Source organism: Dipodomys spectabilis, unplaced genomic scaffold (genome assembly GCF_019054845.1).
Source record: "Dipodomys spectabilis isolate Male_0828 unplaced genomic scaffold, ASM1905484v1 ptg000231l, whole genome shotgun sequence".
NCBI classification, from domain to species: Eukaryota; Metazoa; Chordata; class Mammalia; order Rodentia; family Heteromyidae; genus Dipodomys; species Dipodomys spectabilis.
In genome coordinates this window covers 7531621-7551826 of record NW_024870908.1, presented here as the reverse complement: position 1 = coordinate 7551826, position 20206 = coordinate 7531621, and the positions used below count along the sequence as shown (strand labels likewise).

General features: G+C 55.4%; 1 protein-coding gene across 2 annotated transcripts in view; it reads right to left on the bottom strand.

Moving 5' to 3' along the window:
* Positions 1–3372: 3372 nt before the first annotated feature.
* The window catches only part of LOC122123781 (phospholipid-transporting ATPase ABCA3), a 43792-nt gene continuing 26958 nt past the window's right edge, over positions 3373–20206 (bottom strand). For both annotated transcript variants that reach the window (XM_042698249.1, XM_042698250.1), the window contains exons 14-33: positions 19833–19962; positions 19005–19159; positions 18599–18754; positions 18217–18427; positions 17436–17586; positions 15582–15680; positions 14999–15185; positions 13957–14260; positions 12852–13125; positions 11328–11532; positions 10745–10964; positions 10326–10484; positions 8732–8904; positions 8380–8502; positions 8039–8233; positions 6035–6222; positions 5433–5603; positions 4992–5182; positions 4736–4809; positions 3373–4268 (exon numbers count right to left, since the gene is read on the bottom strand). In XM_042698249.1, coding sequence (XP_042554183.1) covers positions 4137–4268; positions 4736–4809; positions 4992–5182; positions 5433–5603; positions 6035–6222; positions 8039–8233; positions 8380–8502; positions 8732–8904; positions 10326–10484; positions 10745–10964; positions 11328–11532; positions 12852–13125; positions 13957–14260; positions 14999–15185; positions 15582–15680; positions 17436–17586; positions 18217–18427; positions 18599–18754; positions 19005–19159; positions 19833–19962 — 3498 coding nt within the window. In that variant the 3' untranslated portion in view covers positions 3373–4136. The remainder of the gene's footprint in view (positions 4269–4735; positions 4810–4991; positions 5183–5432; positions 5604–6034; positions 6223–8038; positions 8234–8379; positions 8503–8731; positions 8905–10325; positions 10485–10744; positions 10965–11327; positions 11533–12851; positions 13126–13956; positions 14261–14998; positions 15186–15581; positions 15681–17435; positions 17587–18216; positions 18428–18598; positions 18755–19004; positions 19160–19832; positions 19963–20206) is intronic.

The following is a 20206-nucleotide window of genomic DNA, read 5'->3' as shown; positions in this document are numbered from 1 at the left end:
CCACATGGAGGCAGGCAGGCACAGGAGGATTATTATAAGGTTTATTGGGGGGCATATCTCCCCTGGGAGAGGAAGCGCGTAACATCTGGTCCTGTCCAGGTGGTTAGCTCTGGGACAGCCTGCCTGCCTCTGCGTGGTCCCCTGGGATGGCCGTGATAGAGCCTCACAGGTAGGGCTCCCATTCTCTGGGTCTGACCCCAAGATTTACTCCCTCACTCGACTGCCCAGAGTCTAGGTCATGTTAGGTGAGGAGAACACGTGATCCATCGTGTCACCTGCTGAGGTCATGCCGGCATACAGGGGAGGGGAAGCTGTTGGGCACAGCACACACTACCCGTGTAGCTGAGTATGTTCTGAGTGATGCCGGACCCAGAAGTGAACGTCATTATCTGGGTGTGCCCTCCTCTCCCAGTCCCTGCTTCCAGTCAGCTCCTGACCTTGAGGAAGGGCCATCACTGGGACAGCAGGAGAGGGAGTGGACGTTGGAGTGACAAAGCCCTGCACTGTGCTCTCTGGGTTCTATGCATTGTTGAGAAATAAACGACCTTGAAGCTGTGTGTGTGTGATGTGGGGTTTTTGTACATGAAGCAAGGTGGTGGTGGATGTGGGCTGTGCTTGGTCTGCTCCTTCTGGGTGGAGTGAGGGCAGCCCTCTCCTGTAGACCTGTGCCGCAGTGCAGGTTCCGCCTCAGGCTGCCCACCGCAGGCTTCCCCCTCCTCTGTGGAGCCCTCCTCTTCAATTTTTGTGGAACTACATGGCTGGACTATGTGGGACTAGACAAAGCACACAGGCTGTTCCACAGACCTTGTCTGTCCACAGGCGCTGGACCTGGGGCTGATTAGAATTTGGAGTGGAGTGTGAGCCGGGGTCCCTGGGGAAGGATGGGCAGCTGTGTAGGCACGGCGTCCCCAGTGCCACCTGGACGCTGCTAGTCTGGAGAGGAATGGACAGAAAGGATGCAGTCTCTACCCCCTTCTCTGGTCACTGCCATTGCTTTAAAAAAGCCATTGAGAGCTGGGCGTCGGTGGCTCACGCCTGTAATCTAGGTACTCAGGAGGCTGAGATCTGAGGATCTCGGTTCAAAGCTAGCCCGGGCAGGAAAGTTTGTGAGACTCTTCTCTCTGGAAGTGGTGCTGTGGCTCAAGTGGTAGAGCGCTAGCCTTGAGCTGAGAGCTGAGGGACAGCGCCCAGGCCCAGAGTTCAAGCCCTATGACCCACCAAAAAAACAACAAAAAGTCCATTGGCTCCGCCTTCAAAGTCACTCTAGCACCTAGGGCCAGACCTCAAGGTGACCCAGGGGAGTATAAAGACTTCCTGCTGCTCCGGCCTAGGCTCCTACAGATGCTGAGACTCTTCTAGATTTTCCCCTTAGCTTCTGGCTGGCAGCTCTGGCCTGCCCGTGGGAGCATGGCCAGTTCGCACACACTGGGGAAGGCTGCTCTCAGAGTCTGTTCTGTGCTGTGACCTTTCCTCACACTTTTTTTAAATATCAAAATAGAAGAGTGGCAGATCCCAAAATCACACGGACTGAAATCAACTTCAGGTACCCCTGTGGCAGGGCTTTAGGGCAATTTCAATGTGCAGCTAGACAACATCACAGTCTCCTGCCTCTGCTCTGACCATAGACCCAGAGTGGCAGGCCTGTGGACCAGTCATGGGACCAGGTGAGGCTGCCTCCCCAGATTGGTTTTCTTGAGTAGTGTTTGGGCCACAACTCCTGTTATTTTTTTTTTTTTTTAATAAAATGGAGTTAAATGCTAATAGTTTGAAGAATTTTAAGAGTAAGAGTGCTGCAGGAAACTGCAGCCTTCCTATTGGAAAGATTAAAAAAATTGGGGCTGGGCATGTGGCTTAGTGGTAGAGTGCTTGCCTTGCATGCATGAAGCCCTGGGTTCCATTCCTCAGCACCACATACACAGAAAAAGCCAAAAGTGGTAGGATGCTAGCCTTGAGCAAAAGAAGCTCAGGGACAGTCCAGGCCCTGAGTTCAAGCCCCAGGACTGGCAAAAAAAAGGTTTTGTGTGTGTATGTGTGTCGGAAGTTCTCCCAACTGAGCCAAAGTGATTAAAAACAAGATTTTCTATTAACTTTTTTTTTTTTTTTGCTAGTCCTGGGGCTTGAATTCTGGGCCTGGGCGCTGTCCCTCTGCTCTTCAGCTCAAGGCTAGTGCTCTACCACTTGAGCCACAGCGCCACTTCCAGTTTTCTAGTGGTTTATTAAAGATAAGAGTCTCATGGTCGCCGGGCGCTGGTGGCTCACGCCTGTAATCCTAGCTACTCAGGAGGCTGAGATCTGAGGATCGCGGTTCAAAGCCAGCCCGGGCAGGAAAGACCGTGAGACTCCTATCTCCAATAAACCACCAGAAAACCGGAAGTGGCGCTGTAGCTCAAGTGGTAGAGCGCTCGCCTTGAGCTGAAGAGCTGAGGGACAGCGCCCAGGCCCAGAGTTCAAGCCCCACGACCGACAAAAAAAAAAAAAAAAAAAAGAGTCTCATGGTCTTTCCTGCCCAGGCTGGCTTTGAACCGCGATCCTCAGATCTCAGCCTCCTAAGAAGCTAGGATTACAGGCGTGAGCCACCAGTGCCTGGCTCCCTGAGCTGCTTTTGCTCAAGGCTAGTGCTCTACCACTTGAGCCACCGTACCACTTCTGGCTTTTTCTGTTTATGTGATACTGAGGAATTGAACCCAGGACCTCATGCATGCTAGCCACATTCCCAGCCCCTCTATAATTCTTTTTTTTTTTTTGGGGGGTCCAGTCACGGGGCCTGAACTCTGGGCCTGGGTGCTGTCCTTCAGCTCTTCAGCTCAAGGATAGAGCTCTACCACTTGAGTCACAGCACCACTTCTGGCTTTTTTTCTTTTTGCTTATGGGGTGCTGAGGAATTGAACCCAGGACCCAGGGCCTCATGAATGCAAAGCAAGCACTCTATCACTGAGCCACCTTCCCAGCCCCTCCCTCTATAATTCTTAAGGAATGTAAAATGCAGATATTTCAAATCACAGTTTCAGAAAACCATAAATAGTATGTAAGTAAGAAGAGGGGCTGAAGAACGTTCTGGAAATGCCGCAGCTAGAGACCTCCTGCCCACTCAGGTCTACAGGTCCTACTCCAACCAAGCCATGCTGTTTTCTGGTTGCTGACAGGGCTGTCTTTGGGCACTAGACCTTTTTCATTTGTCCTACGGGCCTTGACTGTAACTTCACGGCAGTAAATCCTGTGGCTTTTCTCCCTATTGAGAAAAGCAAATTCTTGCTTTTGTTTGAAATTTGATATAAGAGACTTGTGTTGGATTGTGGGAGTGGTTGGGTCCCAAGACACGCTCCCCTTCCCCCCCACCCCCCCTCCATTGCATGTGTGACTCGAACTGTCTGGTCGTGTTCCCTCAACCTTTATTTTCTGGTTAGAGTCACCATATGTCTATAAGTCTGCAGGAGACAGCTGCTGAGCCCTCTGGGCCCTGGCTGTCCAGTGACAAGTGACCTCCTGAAGGTGCAAAGTTGGGAAGAAAGGCCTGTGCTCTGCGTCTAGCCACTGCCTCTTCCTGTGCTGGCTGCTTCTGGACGATGTCTCGGGATGACCTCTGGCCTGGGGTCAGCTCCGCCTGGTGTAGCTGAACATCAGTCCAAGGAAGTGCTTCTGGGGCTGCACTGAAAACTAAGCACTGAGTCACGCTGACTTCTTCCCATCATGGATAGTAATCGTAACTTTTCTGTCCATTCACAGAGCCTGAAAGGCCTGACTTCCTTTTTCTCTCCCCAGGAGAGTAGTGTCAGGTGGACACATGGACAGGGTGCCGAGTCCTCCAGGTCGATGCAGACCTACCAGGGGCAGCTCTTCACCCAGAACCACAGCCAGCAGTACACACTGCCGCTCAGGCTCCGGGTCTGGGAGTGTGAGTTCCTGAGTTCCTGAGCGTTTGCCTTCAGGGGTGGAAATCCACATGCTGTTCCTATATCAGGACACTGACACACTCGGTCCATTCTGTGCATGATTCTTTTCCACCTCAAATTTTTTTTTTCATGTCCATCATAGAAAAGAGTGATTAAAAAGAAAAGAGAAACTCGGAGGGAGAGGATGCACAGAGTGCACTGGCTCATCCTGCCCTGCCAGGTGCCCTGTAGGCAGCAGGAGGCTCCTCATCGCCCCTCCTCCACAGTCGGGGGCTGCAGGTGGGCAAAGCTCAGGAAGACCTGCTCCAGAGAGATCTGGCTTACTGAGTAGTCATCCACTCCGTACTTTTCCTTGGCTTTCTCCAGGATACCAAAAACCTTGGGAAAAAGAAAAGCTACTGGTAAACCAGAACGCAGAGCTTGGCTTCTTGGCGAGGTGAGCAAGCCCTTTGCAGTGAGAGGCATATAGCCCCGAGGTGTCGCCAGTGCCCAGCCCTGCCTCAGGATGAAAAAAGTTGGCCTCACAAGCTCAGCTGTGCTCTTGGCGAGAGGCTGCCTCTGGCACCAGGACAGCAGGCATGGGCCAGGCTGCCTCTGGGCCCTGCTCCCAGCTTAAAGTACGTGCCCCCTCCCTAGGCCAGTTTCCCTTTTTGTAATGAGTTCTTCCCATCTCAAATGTTTACATGTAAACCCACAAAACTCACAGATGTTAGGATATTAGAGGAGCAACAGGAATCAATTCACCCTGAAAAGCGCCTGTAAAAGCCCATAAAAGGGGGAAAGCCCAGGAGATCTTCCCCTAGTCCCTATTAGCAAACACACAGGAGTCCAGGGCTTGCACTCACCTTTGCCCAGCTGAGGTCTTGGCCCGGTAGGTGGTAATGGACCATACCCTGGTGCTCATCTTCCAGGACGCTGCCTGCACCAAAGAGACCAGGTGTGAGTGATGGCTGGGCTGGAGGAACAGGGAGGACAGCCTGGGGGACAGGACCGTGGTCCTCATGTCAGGGCCAGGCGTGTGGGATGGACTCTGGACAGCAGTTGGCAGGTCCAGACAGGGCCCAGGGCCACCCAAGAGCACTGCCAGGCACCCACACACACCTGGGAAGGTCAGGTCCACGAACGCCTTGAACTCCTCCAGAGCCTCCTGCTGCCCTTCGCTGTGGACCTTGGCCTGCAGGGAGTAGCCGCTGCCAAACTTGCTCTTGAGGTGCTGCGGGCTGCCCAGACACTTGAACTGGCCCTGCACCATGATGGCCAGCCGGGTGCACAGCGCCTCACACTCCTCCATGCTGGGGGGAGGGACACAAGTGTGACTCGGGGCTGGGGGAGGCTGACCTCCACCCGGGTGTGAGGGCCTGTGCTGACGGGATGGTGACTCAGACCAGCCCATTCCTGATTCCCATGCTCAGCGCAGCCCCTGTGCAGGGCCTGGGGGATATCCTGGCTGAGTCTGTGCCCATGGCCAACAGGTCTTCTGCTCCCGACCTCTTCCCAGCCACCTGTCCTGGCTCTCCATGGACGCAGAGACCCAGGATCTACCTGTGGGAGGTGATGACAATGGCCTTGCCAGACTCCCGGGCCCGGGCCACTGTGTCCCACAGCAAGCGTCTGGCCACGGGGTCCATGCCAGTGGACGGCTCATCCAGGAAGATGACTGCAGGCTCTCCAATGAGGGCGATGCCTGTGCTCAGCTTTCGCTTGTTGCCACCGCTGACGGAAGGAGGGTGGGAAGCAAGGCTGATAGTTAGCATAGGCTCGCTGGTCCCAGCAGACCCCCATCATGGTTACTTCAGAGGCCCCATGTACAAGAAAGGAGTTTGGTGGGCCTAGAAAGCATACTGCCCGTAGCTGTGCTTATGGGAGAGCTGTGCTGAGTGGTGGGCCCATGCCGCGTGACACAGGAACACCATCTGTCCGCACAGGGGCCTGACAGAGCCCCTGCTGTCACTCCGCGCTGGCCTCGGCTCTAGGTAGCAGGGACCCTCAGCGAGTCCTCTGACCTGAGGAAGCCCATGTCATGTTTCCAAATCCTCGCTGATTTGGAGTTAAGGAGAGAGCCCAGCCACTGACTGACACTGCTTTATGCCAAGGGAGGCCCTCAGTCCTCTCCTCAAGGGGGAAGGGCTGGACAGGGGTCGCACCTGTATGTCCTGACCAGTTTGTTAGCATGTGGCTCCAGGAGCAAGCCCCGCAGTGTGTTCTCCACACAGGGGCCGATGAGGCGCTCAGGAATGCCCCGGAGCCGTGCATACATGACCAGCATCTCCCGGCCAGTCATGTGGTCCAGCAGGGCATCAAACTGGGGGCAGTAGCCCATCCGCTGCCGCACCTAGGTTACAACACAGCCCGGGTGAGGCGGGGTGGAGAGGACGAGAGAAAAGTCTCCTCCTTCCAGGGGACCGGAGACCACCTGCTGCTATGTGCCGCTGCTAAGCTCAGCCCTCGTCTCTTCCAGCAAGTCAGCCAAGGAGACAGTGCCCGCCATGGCTGAAGCTTTCTGAACTGTGCCCCAGTGGAGAACCAGGACAAATCTGGCTGGTTCAGGAAACCTTCTCGAGGGGTCAGACAGGGCCCAGAATGTTCCAACCTGGAACTTTTTCCACGACAGCTGGCCACAGGGCTGGGGGCCTAAGAATGACTTCATTATTAAACAAGTTTCCACCACCAAAGCCACTGCAGCTGATGACCGGCCACCGCGCATCTGCTCTGAGCTAGGACGCTGGCAGGACTTGCACTGGCTGCCACCGTGGCTGGTACTGGAGCAAGTGCCCCCGTCCACAAAGCCAGGATGCAGTGTGGCTGAAGCAGGTGCCCGCCGCCCCGTGGACCTCAGCAGCCCATGAGGCATCTGTGCTCGGGTTCAGTGGCTTTGGAGACCATAGTCCTTTTCTTTATCCTCCTTGGAGTTCTAGAACCAGCTTTTAATGGGTTTGGGGCAATTCTTGGCCAGTACCTTTTTGGCTATAAATGTAAATCTGGCACTTTTCGCCTGTGCCTGTCTCCAGATCTTGTATTTTTCTCTCTCTACACATATTTCCAATTGCATTCTTTCCTTACCATAGTGAACATTGATGTGCCTGGCTATTGCAAATCTACTCTGTGGCTTCATCCCTCTTGGGGCCTCCGTATGTGGATTCTGGTTACGTTGGCCCCCTTGGTTTGGCTGGTTGCAGGCTGTGCTCTGTTCATAGGCTGGGGGACCTGAGAGCTCTAGGTGAGCCCTTCCCCAGAAAGCCTGCACTCGAGTCCCTGGGGTGCCGCAGTCCACCAGCTCAGGAGACTCTGTGGCCACTTCTTAGACTCAAGCTCTCTCCCTTTCCTTTTGCTTGCTCTGACTGCTATGGGGCTGGAGCAAGAGGGCTGCCCTTGGCCTATTAGTCCACGGGGTTCAGTCCAATCCAGGGAAATCTGTGGGCAAGTCCTGGGCTTCCTACAATGCTGCCTTCACACGTCAGGGCTTCTGTCCCACATTCATGAATCCTGGACACAGGGGTCTCTGAGCACAGGAGGCTAGGCTAGAGCTAGCCATGCCTCTTTGCCCCCATCTCTTTCCTTACCTGCTCAGTTCCTGTCCTGCTATGCACAAATGTGCCTGTGCAGCCGCGAGCCACGGACCAGCCAGCCTGCCTCTGGGACTCGGTGCGCCCTGTGAGCCAGGGACCTGCCAGCCTGCCTCTGGGACTCCGTGTGCCCTGGGAGCCAGGGACCAGCCCAGCCTGCCTCTGGGACTCCGTGTGCCCTGGGAGCCAGGGACCAGCCAGCCTGCCTCTGGGACTCCGTGTGCCCTGGGAGCCAGGGACCAGCCAGCCTGCCTCTGGGACTCTGTGTGCCCTGGGAGCCAGGGACCAGCCAGCCTGCCTCTGGGACTCCGTGTGCCCTGGGAGCCAGGGACCAGCCAGCCTGCCTCTGGGACTCTGTGTGCCCTGGGAGCCAGGGACCAGCCAGCCTGCCTCTGGGACTCCGTGTGCCCTGGGAGCCAGAGACCAGCCCAGCCTGCCTCTGGGGCTCCATGTGCCCTGGGAGCCAGGGACCAGCCAGCCTGCCTCTGGGACTCTGTGCAGCCTGGGAGCCAGGGGCCAGCCATCCTGCCTCTGGGATAGGCCCCCTTTGGTCCGAGCCCATCAGGGCCGGCCTGCAGCGCTCACCTGCTGGATGTCAGAGCTGATGCTGTAGCCTCCAACAAAGGCGTCCCCTGAGGTGATGGTCTCCTCCCCTGTGAGCATTTTGAATGTGGTAGTCTTCCCAGCTCCATTGAAACCCAGAAGGCCAAAGCACTCCCCCTTCTGAACGGCAAGGGAGATCCTGTCCACAGCGAGGAGCGGCGCCCGCTGGTCATATACCTGTGGGGTGCCAGAGTCGGGGGGGGGGGCACAAAATGAAGAGGCCTGCAGTCAGGCCCAGCACCTTGCCTCAGCCCCTGCCAAGCTCCTAGGCCCCCGCCAGGACTAGCTGCGTGTCCAGGTGGAGGCTGATACCCATGTCTTACCTTAGAAATCTCCTTGATGATCAGGGGCGTGTGGGATTCCAGGCTGGGGGCCAGGACTCGGCTCCTCTCATCTGCCACATCTTGGTCTTCAGGAAGCACTGAAGTCCGGCTATGCAATTCTGCCTAATTGTTCCACACAGAGACCTTGTGTGTGAACCCCATCCCCTGGGAGGAAGCGCAGGGACCAAGACTGACATGGGATTGCCGATGGGACTAAGGTGTTCAAGGTCCTAGGAGTAGGGGCATGAGCTGCCAGTCTAAGCTGAGATAGAAGTCTTTTATTGTCCTGGGCCCAAGCAGGAGCGTGGGGAGCCTGGGGTCAGTGTCCCTGAGCTGTCCAGGAGCCACTCACCAGTGTCCACCTCCTCTGAAAGGCACAGATAAAGGTCCTCAGTCTCCATAGCAGGTTGGTCTCGATGAGGAAGAGCAGGCTGAGGTAGGCACACCCCGAGGCAGCCATGGAGGTCACAAACCTGCCCACCCCCGGCGTGTTCCACGCGTAGAAGTTTTCCTGGTACTGGATGTCTGCGTAGAGCAAGGAGCAGTCTGGGCCCTTGGCCAAGCACTCCCTCCCCTCCTACACGCCAATCCTGCCCTCACTCCCTGGGCCCTCCATGGGGACGGTGCCCTCTTCTTTTCAAGGGTGTGCCCTGGGTTTGTCAATGCCACACAGGAGGCTCAGGTACTTCCCAGCTGTGCGGGCCGTTTTGCTGCGTGCAGTGCCCTTCGTGTGCCTTTGACAAGGACTGCCACTCAGGCTTGCCACCTTGAGTTACACGCCGTGCTGGGTGCCAAGATGCCAACCCCACCTGTTGTCCCCAACTCCAGGCACCAGAGCCTTAGGGGGGCAATGGGCACATGACAAGCAACCACAAGCCCTTGCCTGCAGTAATGCTCAGCAGGAGCGGAGAAGGGCGTGCAGGCTCTGCAGAGGTGGCTACTGAGCTGCCAGCTGATGTATAAAAGAGAGGCTCCAAGCAGAAAGGCCTCACAAAGACAGGTCCGAGGGCTAATAAGCCCCAACTTGTGGACACGGATCTTCAGAAATGGGGTCTCTGAAGGTCTATTTAGTTATAGGCCTTATAGAAGGCCTATCCAACGACAAGAAAGGCAGGAGACCCAGACACAGGAGAAGAAGCTGTGTAGACAGAGGCAGCGATAGATAGACTGGTAAAGCTACAACACAAGGAAAACCACTGGAGCCAAGAGAAGCAGAGAGAGGCAGCATGGGGAGGCGCGTGCCTGCCCTCTCCTGGGCTGTGAACGTCCAGCAGGAAGCTTCAGGGGCGGGGTTGTGTTTATTGGATAAGTTGCAGGCTGCGGTCACCAGTTTTACAGGCAGAAGGACGTCAGATAGGTGGAAAGAACTGAAGCCCAGAGGCGGGCCCAGATGTGCATACAGGCAGCCATGAGGGATTGGTGTGGGGCAGGGGAGCAATGCAGGAAAGTCTCCAAGCACTCAGAACATGGAGCACTGCGACGGTTTGAGAGGCTTCCAAGGTGGAGGTGTTGGAATGTGATCCCTAGTGTGAGGAATTAAGAGGGCAGAAGCTGAATGCCATGGTGTGCAAAGGTTGGTGATTAGGACTAGGTACAGGGAGATTAGGACTAGGTACAGTTCTGGGAGAGACCCCCCAGAACTGAATCTGAACGGTTTTGGAGAGGGAGAGAAGTAAGAGGACAGACACACAGCTTATGATCCCATCTCAGGCCTGTGAGGCCTCTGACGGCCTTGGGTCTCTGGCAGGAAGATGCCGTCAGCAGACAGGACGGGCCCTTACACTCGGAGGGCTTCAGCCACGTGATGCTTGTTTCATAACTTCTCTAGCACTGTGCTATTGGTAACAGAAAACGGACAACATTCACCCCTTGGCACCCCAGGCAAGTCTGGGGGTGCTCTGGCTGCCTGGGGTGAGGGCCGAGAGGAAGGGGGGCTGGACACTCACTGTACTTCTTGCAGTAGTGGGAGGCAACTTCTGAGGAGGTGCAGTACTGGCGGGTTTCATAGTTCTCATAGAAGCTGCTGACTGCCATCCCCAAACAGTGGTTGGGTAGCACCAGGAACACATGATCCAGGGTTCTGGAAAGTTCTTCCAACTTTACCGCTGTAGTGAGGAGGAGGTATAGACCAGTTAGTGCTGGAGGATATACCTTCCACTTGCCTGAGGACAGAGGGGGCGCAGCCGTGGGCATGGGCAGGTCCCGGGTATTCCCACAGATCAGGCCCCTCCCTGGTCACCGCCGCAGACCCTCCCACGGCTGCAGCTGTCAGGGAGGCCCCTCCCTGGTCACCACCGCAGACCCTCCCCGGCTGCAGCTGGCTCTGTGGGCAGCAGTGGGGTGGAGGCAGTCTCCCAGCTCCCACCTGGGATGCGCATGATAGTGACCACGATGAAGGTGACGATGCCCGACAGGATGTTGAATATGGTCAGCCTGGTGTAGGCTGTGGATGCGCTCGAGAAGAAGAAACTCATGAGGTACATGAAGGGGATGATGGCCCAGCCATACAGGAGCAGCAGCAGCAGGAGATCGGCCATGTGGCCGTCCCGTGTGAAGGCACGCACGTCAAAAGCTCGAAACACCACCTGCAGTATCACACACAGGGACAGCTCAGCCCACAGGCAGTGGGCAGCTTCCCAGGGGGAGGGGAGGCTGGGGGGAGCATTCAATGGGCTTTAGGCCCTGGCCAGTGAGCCGTCTCAGGCTCCTTAGCTCCATAGCCCACTGCATCTCTCAGCCCTTGGACTGGCAGTTTCCATGTTTCCCCGGGGTTTCGGAGGAGCTGGAGCCATGATGGCTGGCCCAGGGCCGGCTTCCCCAACAGGAAGAGGTGGGAGCCATGTAGAGCTGCCAGATGGACTCTCCTGCTGGTTCTGGGTCTGCGCAAGGGCCCCCAAATGAGGCCCCTGTGGTCTGCAGGGCAGGGCTTGGCACCGCCCAGCACTTACCAGCAGCAGCAAGGCGGGGAGGAGGAAGGAGAGGAGGTCCCACAGCAGAGCAGAGAGCCAGAAAGTCGCCACATGGGCGCCGCTCACAAACTGGACGTGCTTGGCCTGGACGGCCCTCTCGCTGACTGCTAGGACAGAAAACGTGCTGGCCAGAAATGCCATGGCGAAGAGCAAGTTGAGGGCGATGTCAAATCCTTTCCGGCCCCTGGGGAGGGCAGAGCACAGTGTGTCTAGGCAGCAGGGAAGTTGGGGCCTTGGTCTTCACCGTCCAATGAGCAGTGCAGTGTCCAAATCCTTGAGAGGATGGGGGAGCCACAGAGCCACAGGGTGGCGGGGGGGGGGGGAGAGGGAGGGGGCAGCGCATATCCTTGAGGACAGCACCTCCTTTGGACTTCCTGTCTCAAACCAACAAGGGTGGTAGTCTCTCTTCAGGCTCTTTGTATGAGCCCCCGAGCCACACCCATTCCTGCACACTAGGGCCTGTAACACCAGTCTCTCTGCCTGTCACCCATGCGGGTACCTGGGGAGTCCCTGCCCAGCTTCCTGTATCAGCCCTAGACACCACTGTCTCATCCCTGGATCACTTAAGTAGCTAAATCTTACTTAATATTCCCTATCCGGTTGCCAGCAACACATTCTAGAAATAGACCTTGATGGCGTTGCTCTGGTGCTTAAAAACTTCCTGGTCAACTCAACACACCATGCCGGGACATGGGATACTGTTTGGCAAAATGAGAGGGAAGGGGAAGACAAGAAGTAGAGAAGGAAGGAGGAGGAGGAGGAGGAATAGAAGAAGGAAGAGAAGGAAGATCAGTGAAGGAGAAAGAAGAGGAGAAAGAAAAGGGGAAAACGAAAAGAAAAGGAAGGAAGGAACAATGCCAGAACTTGGGTGAATTTAAAAATACCATGCTAGATGAAAGGCGCCAGGCACAAAAGGTCACACATAGTGCATGATTCCATTTCTATGTAATGTCTAGGATGCTACAGAGACAAAGCAAATCCACAGCTGCCCAAGGCTGGCTGTTGAGAGATGGGGACTTATAGCTAACTAGTGGATACAGGTAGTGCCCATTAATCACAAGTTTAGGTGCCACCCCTGGCTATGCCAGCAAGTATTCAAGTGTATGTTGCGAGCAGGTAAACTGTTTGTGGGTGAATGAACTATTAGATCGGCCTCCTCCTGCCTGGTCCACCGTCACCCTAATAAGCTTGAGTTCCTTAAACGGACCCTTGGGACTCCTAGTCAGAGGACCCCACAGGGGGTGCACTTGCTGTTTCTTAGCTCCCAGCACAGCCTGGCCCCAGACCCTGGGCTGCTGGGGCCTCTGCTGGGAAGAGAAAGCAGAGCTGCCAGCAGGTCCTTGGATGCTCCCTGGTGAGGACTGCAGTGCTCAGCGCTGGGGGTCCTGGGCTGATGTTTTTTGTACTTTGGAGGATGTGGGGCTCAGGGCACACCGAGAGCTGGCAGCACCCATGGGACAGACATTCTGCTTGCTCTGGGTGGGTGGGGAGGTGTATACATACTCGCTGAATTGGTCCTTGGCAACCTGCAGGGCATTCCGGGGCTGGGGATAGTTGGAGACCTCAATGGAGGCGCGAGGGCCGCACAGCAGCTTGAACAGAAGGTTGTCCACGATGGCCAGGGCGGTGGCTGGAGAGTGGTACGCCTGGTTGTTGAATAAGGCGGTGACCACCATCTGTCCTCCCTCGTCTCTGAAGGACGTCGCCACCAGGCACCGCTCATTAAAACCACCTCCCTCCACCGAGGCTCGGAAAACCAGGAACTCTTCCAGGTCACCTGCGGAGCGAGAGCAGGAGTTGCTAGGGAACAAGCAGGGATCCTCACTACTATCGCAATGATGCTCACAGGGGCTGACCTTGGGCATGGCCAAGGTCCCTGGGCTGTGAGGTCTCCTGCCCGGCCAGCAGTGCCGCTACAATGCTGGAAGGCTCCCACTGCCAGGGCACTCAGGCTTTTCTCAGCTCTGCCAAGATCTTATCATCCCTCAGTACACTGAACCTCAGCCTGCGGATGAGGACATGGGATGGAGCGATGAAATGAGAAAACCGCCTAGCACATTCTTCTTAACCAGAACATGGCTGTTCTAAGTGCCGCCTAGCACATTCTTCTTAACCAGAACATGGCTGTTCTAAGTGCCGCCTAGCACATTCTTTTTAACCAGAACATGGCTGTTCTAAGTGCACTACGACATCGGTAGCCATTAGACAATTTTAAATTTCAAGCTTGGAAAACATGTCACAAGGCAAAGACACACTGTGACCAGCCTACTCTATAAAAAAGGCAAGGTAAAGACTGTGGAACTTTCGTGTTTTTCTTACAGAAAGCTGAAGAACGGGTGTAGTAGAGGAACACCTGGCCACGTCTAGCCCTAGTGAGGCGGCTGGTCTCTGCTGTGCCTCAGGACTGCCCCAGCACCGGGAGTTCTGCCCCGGGGGACATCTGGCAAAGGCCAAAGATGATTTTTGATGGTCATGATAAACAGGGGCAAAGTCAGGACTCTGAACTGTCCCAGGAGGCACAGGACAGCCAAGGCCTACCCGCCCAGAGGCTGGCACTACTGCAGGGAGAAGCTGGTCTCACCGGGCCCCCGACTCAGCTGCCCCTTACCCAGCACCTCGCGGGGCTCCTGGCCCTCAGCCTGTAGCATGTCTCTCAGGAGCTCCGACAGTTGCTGATCCAAGTGAGAGGTGCTAGAGACTGAGAAGGGCACCACGGTTCTGCCGTACTCGCCCAGACTCAGCCTCAGGAGCGGGTCGTCGAAGAGCTCGGTGGAGTAGCTGATGGCCAGGAGGGCCAGGGTGATGCAGGTCAGGGGGACAACGACCTGGGCTGCCAGCATCTTCCACTCTCGCCAGCTGTACGCAGCCTTCTTCAGGAACATGGCCCCCAGCTGCTGGCAGTGGAGGGGAAGCTGCGGCAGAGGAGAGGCAGGTAGCACGGGAGCTGGCACCTGGGCCCATGGCGGTACTGCCTCCATGCCACACCAGCCTGGGGGGCTTCGCTGACTATCCCTTGGATGGCTACACCAGGAGCAACCTAAAGGCCGTGGGTGGGCTCGTGAAAGCCACAGGAGGACGCGGTGGACTCGTGGGGGGAGGAGGGAGTGTGTCTCACAGCCGTGAGGCATGGCATATATAACCCAGCTGAGGGCCCCCTGCCTCCTGCTGGAGACAGCGTTGGGAGGAGACTGTCCCAGAGCTCATGCATAAGTCGACAGACAAACCTCCACACCCACTGCTCTGGACACCGGCCTGCCCTCCTTCCCCAACTTCCTCCCTTCCTGGCCCTGTAAAGGTAGAGCCTCAGGGCCTCAGGTCTTAGTTCTCCACACACGGCCATCTGATTGGCCCAGGCCTCTTTCTTGTTTATAAAGTTGGAGCAATGTTACTCCTGTTGTCTTTTGCAAGTTGCGGTAAAGCCAGGTTGGCACAGAGGTGGGCACAGGACAGGCTGTTCAAAGGGTACTGTTAGTGTTACAAGCAAATATTCCATCTTAGCTGTGAGCACATGAAGCCATTCCAATTGCTCCATTAAAATGTGTGCAGTGAGCCGAGTGCCCTGCTGGGCGTCAGCCGCCCCGCCACAAGGGGCCAGGGCTTGTCTGCTCTCCCTGCGCTGGCCTAGAGTGACCCCAGCCCACAGCACGCACCCCGGTGTTGAGCTTGACCATGGTGTGGTCCTCCTCCATGAGGCCACCGATGCCATTCGTGGGGTCCATCATCCCACACAGGTTGCTGTCTACCGCCCAGTCGCTTGCCCGCCTCTCGTGTTGGTACTGCAGGGCAGGGAGCTGGATGGCTTGGATGTCCATGCTGGTGTCCACTAGCTTGCCAACCCTGCCCCGAAGCACAGAAGTACTGTCATAATCCAGCTCCCAGGTTGGGAGGAGGGACACAGGAAGAGGGCTTGGGTGGGTGGCTGGGAAGCAGTGCTACATTAGCTTGTTCACTCATTCCATTACGCTCTCAGGATGAGCAGCCTGTGCGTGGCCCATGTGCTCTCAGGCCGGACCCTGGCAAGTTCACACATGTCTCACATATGGGCTGTGGTTTTCTAAGTGTACAGGCATGCAAACTTCGGGCCAATGGTGCCCCTGCCCTGTCCCCACTCTAGAGCCCCCTCTACCCTCTGCTCTGGAGAGCAGAATGAGGCTAACTGCCATACTTTTTACCCTTACCAAAATTACCCCCAGTGCTACATCTGGGACCAACAGGAAACTCATGTCTACTGACCGGAGGAAAACCTCTTCCATAGTGGTAACTGAAGCCCCAAAGCTGGCAATGCCCAATTCCTTCTGCTTCTTCTCCAGTTTGGCAAAAAGACCTTCAAATCTGGGGGAAATAAAAAAGACCCAGAGTGATGAGGTGCTTCTCAGACACTTTCTAGGTAATTCATTCCTAAATAATCACTGGGTAGAACAAGTAGGGACAGAGTATAGAAAACTTCTTGCAAGGTCGTTATTTTATTTTCCTTAATTTGTTTTCTGTGCTTGGGGATCAAATTCAGGACTTGACCCATATTAGGCAAGCATCTTACCACTGAACTACTCCCAGTGCACAATGCCTCTAACAAAACAAAACACTCCAAAACTTGGGTTCATATGATCTGGTGTTATTTTTGTTGTTGTTGTTGCTTTGTTTTGCCAGTCCTGGGGCTTGAACTCTGGGCCTGGGAGCTGTCCCTGAGCCTCTTTGTTATCAAGGCCAGCACTCTACCACTGAGCCACAGCACCACTTCTGTTTTTTGAGTAGTTTATTGGAGATAAGAGTCTCAATGACTTTACTGCCTGAGCTAGCTTTGAAGCATGATGCTTTGATCTCAACCTCCTGAGTAGCTAGGATCCCAGGCATGAGCACCCAGCTTTGCTTTTTGTCTTGTTTGTAGAACTGGGTTTGAACTCAGGATTTCATGCTTGCTAGGCAGTCACTCTTGTTTTTAGGATACACACACACACACACACACACACACACACACACACACACACACACACACACACACACACACACACACACAATTAGGTTTGTAGCAACACCAAGGGGAAGAAAGATTTCCTTTATTTTTAACTATGTGCACTTAGGCTTGGACACATAAAATCACAGAACGGAAAGGAACTGGTAAAAATTCATTTTGTCACAGGGCAGGGAAATACTTTCTGGGAAGAAAAGTAATAGAAGAAATTACAGTAGGAAAGATATCTCACTTTTAAATGTGAGATCCATATGGAAGAAAAATCTTACAAAAATCAAACACAACAAAATAGGAGAGAACTGCAACAAAAATGGTTAATATGAATATATAAAAGTGGTGCATAGGGGCTGGGAAGGTGGCTCAGTGGTAGAGTACTTGCCTTGCATGCCTGAGGCCCTGGGTTCGATTCCTCAGCACCACATAAGCAAAAAGAAAAAAGCCGGAAGTGGCCCTGTGGCTCAAGTGGTAGAGTGCTAGCCTTGAGCTGAAGAGCTGAGGGACAGCGCCCAGGCCCAGAGTTCAGGCCCCACGACCGGACCCCCCCCCCAAAAAAAAGTGGTGCATAAATGAGCAAAAAACATAAAGATAATGGGATTGAGTGACCCTAAAGGTGTGTGGACTCCTCCTGCCCCCTGCTGCAAGAAGCAGAGAAAGGCCACCATTCAATAGAATTCAGTAGAATGTATACATTACACAGAGCAGCTACACTGCTGTATCCTGCAGACAAGGAGGGGAAGCTAAACATCCATTCAGAAGAAAACTGAGTACTAACTGCCTCACCGTTGGGAATTATCCTGAGATGGTGTCTGTTGTGCACATCCACAATTTGTCTGTGAAAGCTAGTTATCAGTTCCACAAGTAATTCTGAACGCAGCAGCTGCCGCTGCTTTAGGAGGGAACTGCACACTAGGTATGGATGGCAGGCAGGCATAGATCCCCCTCCCAGCCCCATCTGGACGACATGGTACCCTGCACCAGCCAAGCATTGTTCCTAGGGGCTGCGTGGTGCTCGGTGGCTGAGCCGGTGGAGGTACGGGGTAACTGAGCAAGGAGGCCTCCTAACCAACTCATACCTAGCCTTCCCACACCTGCACCTGTGTGTCCTGCGGGGCACATACCTGTGTGTGCTCTCCTTAGGAAGAATAAAGGACAGCTCAGCCCCAGCATGGCTCTCCAGTGTGGCGTTGGGGACATGGCGGTGCACCAGCTGGGAGATGGCTTCAGGATTACAGTGTGGTTCTTTCACTAGGGTCATATGGTAGCCAGCACCTGGAACACAAGGGCCAAGAGTGAGATCCTCTGGAGTTCCCTCAATGGAAAAGGGGCTGGAGAGCCAGCACAGGGACATCTCAGCGCTCCTTCATGCTGTTCTAGAGTCCCCCATGTTTTACTGGGTAAACTGTGGGGGAAGCCTATCAGGAAAGCCTGCTTGAAGCCAGGGGGGCAGCCACCAGCGAGGGACCAACAAGACCGCCTTGACCTTTGATCCCCATCTCCATCTCCCAAGTAGCTGGAATTATAGGCTTGAGCTACTGTGTTGGGTTTATACCATGCTTTTGCTTGTACAACTGGTGCTCCACCACTTGAGACATGCCTCTAACCATATGCAGCACTTCCGTTGGGAGTAAAAATGCTGGTGAGCACAAATGGTTTTGACAAGAGCCAGCAGCTCTTGAAGGCAGAACAGGAGCCCGGCCACCCACAATGCTCTGTCCCACCACCCTCCCTCATTCCCACATGGGGTGAGTAGACGGGAAGTCGAGAGGAGGCCACTTCCCACCTCTGTCAGGGCCCTTCACAAAGGCTAACGGTGGGCAGTGCCCCTCAGCACAGCAGGCAGCGGTGCTGGCCCTGTCACAAGACGGAGGTCCATCTGCCCACCTGCTGCCCGCCACTCACCATATTTCTGCTTGAGGAACAGAGACGACCCACAGCACTGCAGCTCCCCATCTGCCATGATGGCGATGCGGTCCCCCAGCAGGTCAGCCTCGTCCATGAAGTGCGTGGTCAGCAGGATGGTGCGGTCACTCTTCTGCTGCTGAAGAAGGTCCCAGATGGCCCTCCTGGAGATGGCGTCCATGCCCGAGGTGGGCTCGTCCAGAATCAACAACTGGATGGCAGAGGCAAAGTTGTGACAATGGCAGAGCCGCTTTCCAGACCGGGGCTGGCTGTGCTGGGGACCTGCTAAGCTACCTTGAGTTCTAGTGCCCAGATACGTGTTCAGTGTGTGTGGGGAACCTGGCCTGGCCTCATCAGGAGGTGGGGTGCAGCCGCCCCGTACCTTGGAACCCGCTATGAGGGCAATGCCGATGGAGAGCTTGCGCTTCATTCCTCCACTCAGGTACTTGCACCTCAAGCTCCGCTTGTCCTCCATACTGAGGGCGTATAGCATGTGCTTCACTTCTTCAGGACACTTTTGGGGTGACAGGCCTTTCAGCTGCAATGGTGGAGGATGGAGTGGGAAGATGAGGCTGCTGCTCATGGGATCCCAGCTGCCCAGAGTTCCCTAGAACTCTGAGACGTCTTCCCCCGGTGATGCTGGCGCTGCACACCACCTCCTTTACCGAAATCCTAGCTTTTATGCCGCGGCTCTTCAGGCCAATCGTGTCTTTTGGTGAACTCAGAAACCCAAATGCATCAGCAGTGGATTACCGCTCCCCCTCCCCGTCCCTCCACCCCCCGCCTACCTGCGCATAGAAGTAGAGATGTTCTGCTACTGTCAGGTTGTCAAACAGGACATCATGCTGGGGGCACAGGCCCAAGCTCTTCCGGATCAGAGCCATGTCTTGGGAGATTTCATATCCACTGATGTACACACGCCCACTGGTAGGAGGATAGAGACCTGGGGCCGAGCAAAAGACTCCCAAATTCAGTGTGAGAATCCAGCTTGTCTGCATGAGGTGTCATGACCTCCTCCTTAGTCACTGCTTCCCTCTGCTTGACCAAGCATCTTGCCCAGAGAGTGCCGGGAACCCCCACTCCCCACTGCAGTAAGCTCTGTCTAGCTAGGCAGGGGAGACAGAGGAGGGAGAGGGACAGAAGAGGGGTGGCCATCCAAGCTAGGCAGGAACAGGAAATGTGCCCTCACACATCTGTCTGCACACGGGTGTGCAGAGCAGGAAATGTGCCCTCACACATCTGTCTGCACACGGGTGTGCAGAACAGGAAATGTGCCCTCACACATCTGTGTGCACAAGCATGCAGAGGTGCTTTCCACAAACCGGCATGTCAGATCTGGGCCTCTGCTACCACGGGTGACTCAGCACTGGGGGAAGGTAAGGAACAGCCTTGGAGTTGAGTGTGGGGCAGGACGGGTGAGCCCACTCCTCGGTGTTCAAGGATTAGCCTTGCTCGCCTTTGCTGATCCCACTGGGCTCAGGCATTCATGAGCAGGGCTGAGAGGGGGGCCGGCATGTGTTCCCCTGGGTCCTGGGCGTCACTCCTCACAGCTGGGACTTAGAGGCCTGGGGTTTAGTGGAGCAGTGCTAGGGTGGGCTTGCCGGCCAGAGGCTCACCTGTGAGAACAGAAAGGGTGGTAGTCTTCCCTGCACCATTGTGGCCCAGCAGGACAGTGATCTGGCCCTCGTACAGGTTCAAGTTCAGGTCTCTGACAGCTGCCTTGTCCTTATTTCCCACTCGGAACACCTGCGGGCCAGGCAGAGGGCCACTGTGAACTTTCCACAGCCACAAGGGACCTTCCTGTCCCTCTGCAGTACAGCCCCAAGTGCCTCAGGTTACCAAGCCAGGTGCCAATCGGCATACAGAGGACTGAAGTCTGGGGCAGATGGTGGACCCTCCTGCCCTGCTCCTAACATGGCCCACGGCCCTCTGGATGTCTGCATCATGAAGAGGCCAAGGTATCTGGTAGAATGGAGTAAGCATATGCTGA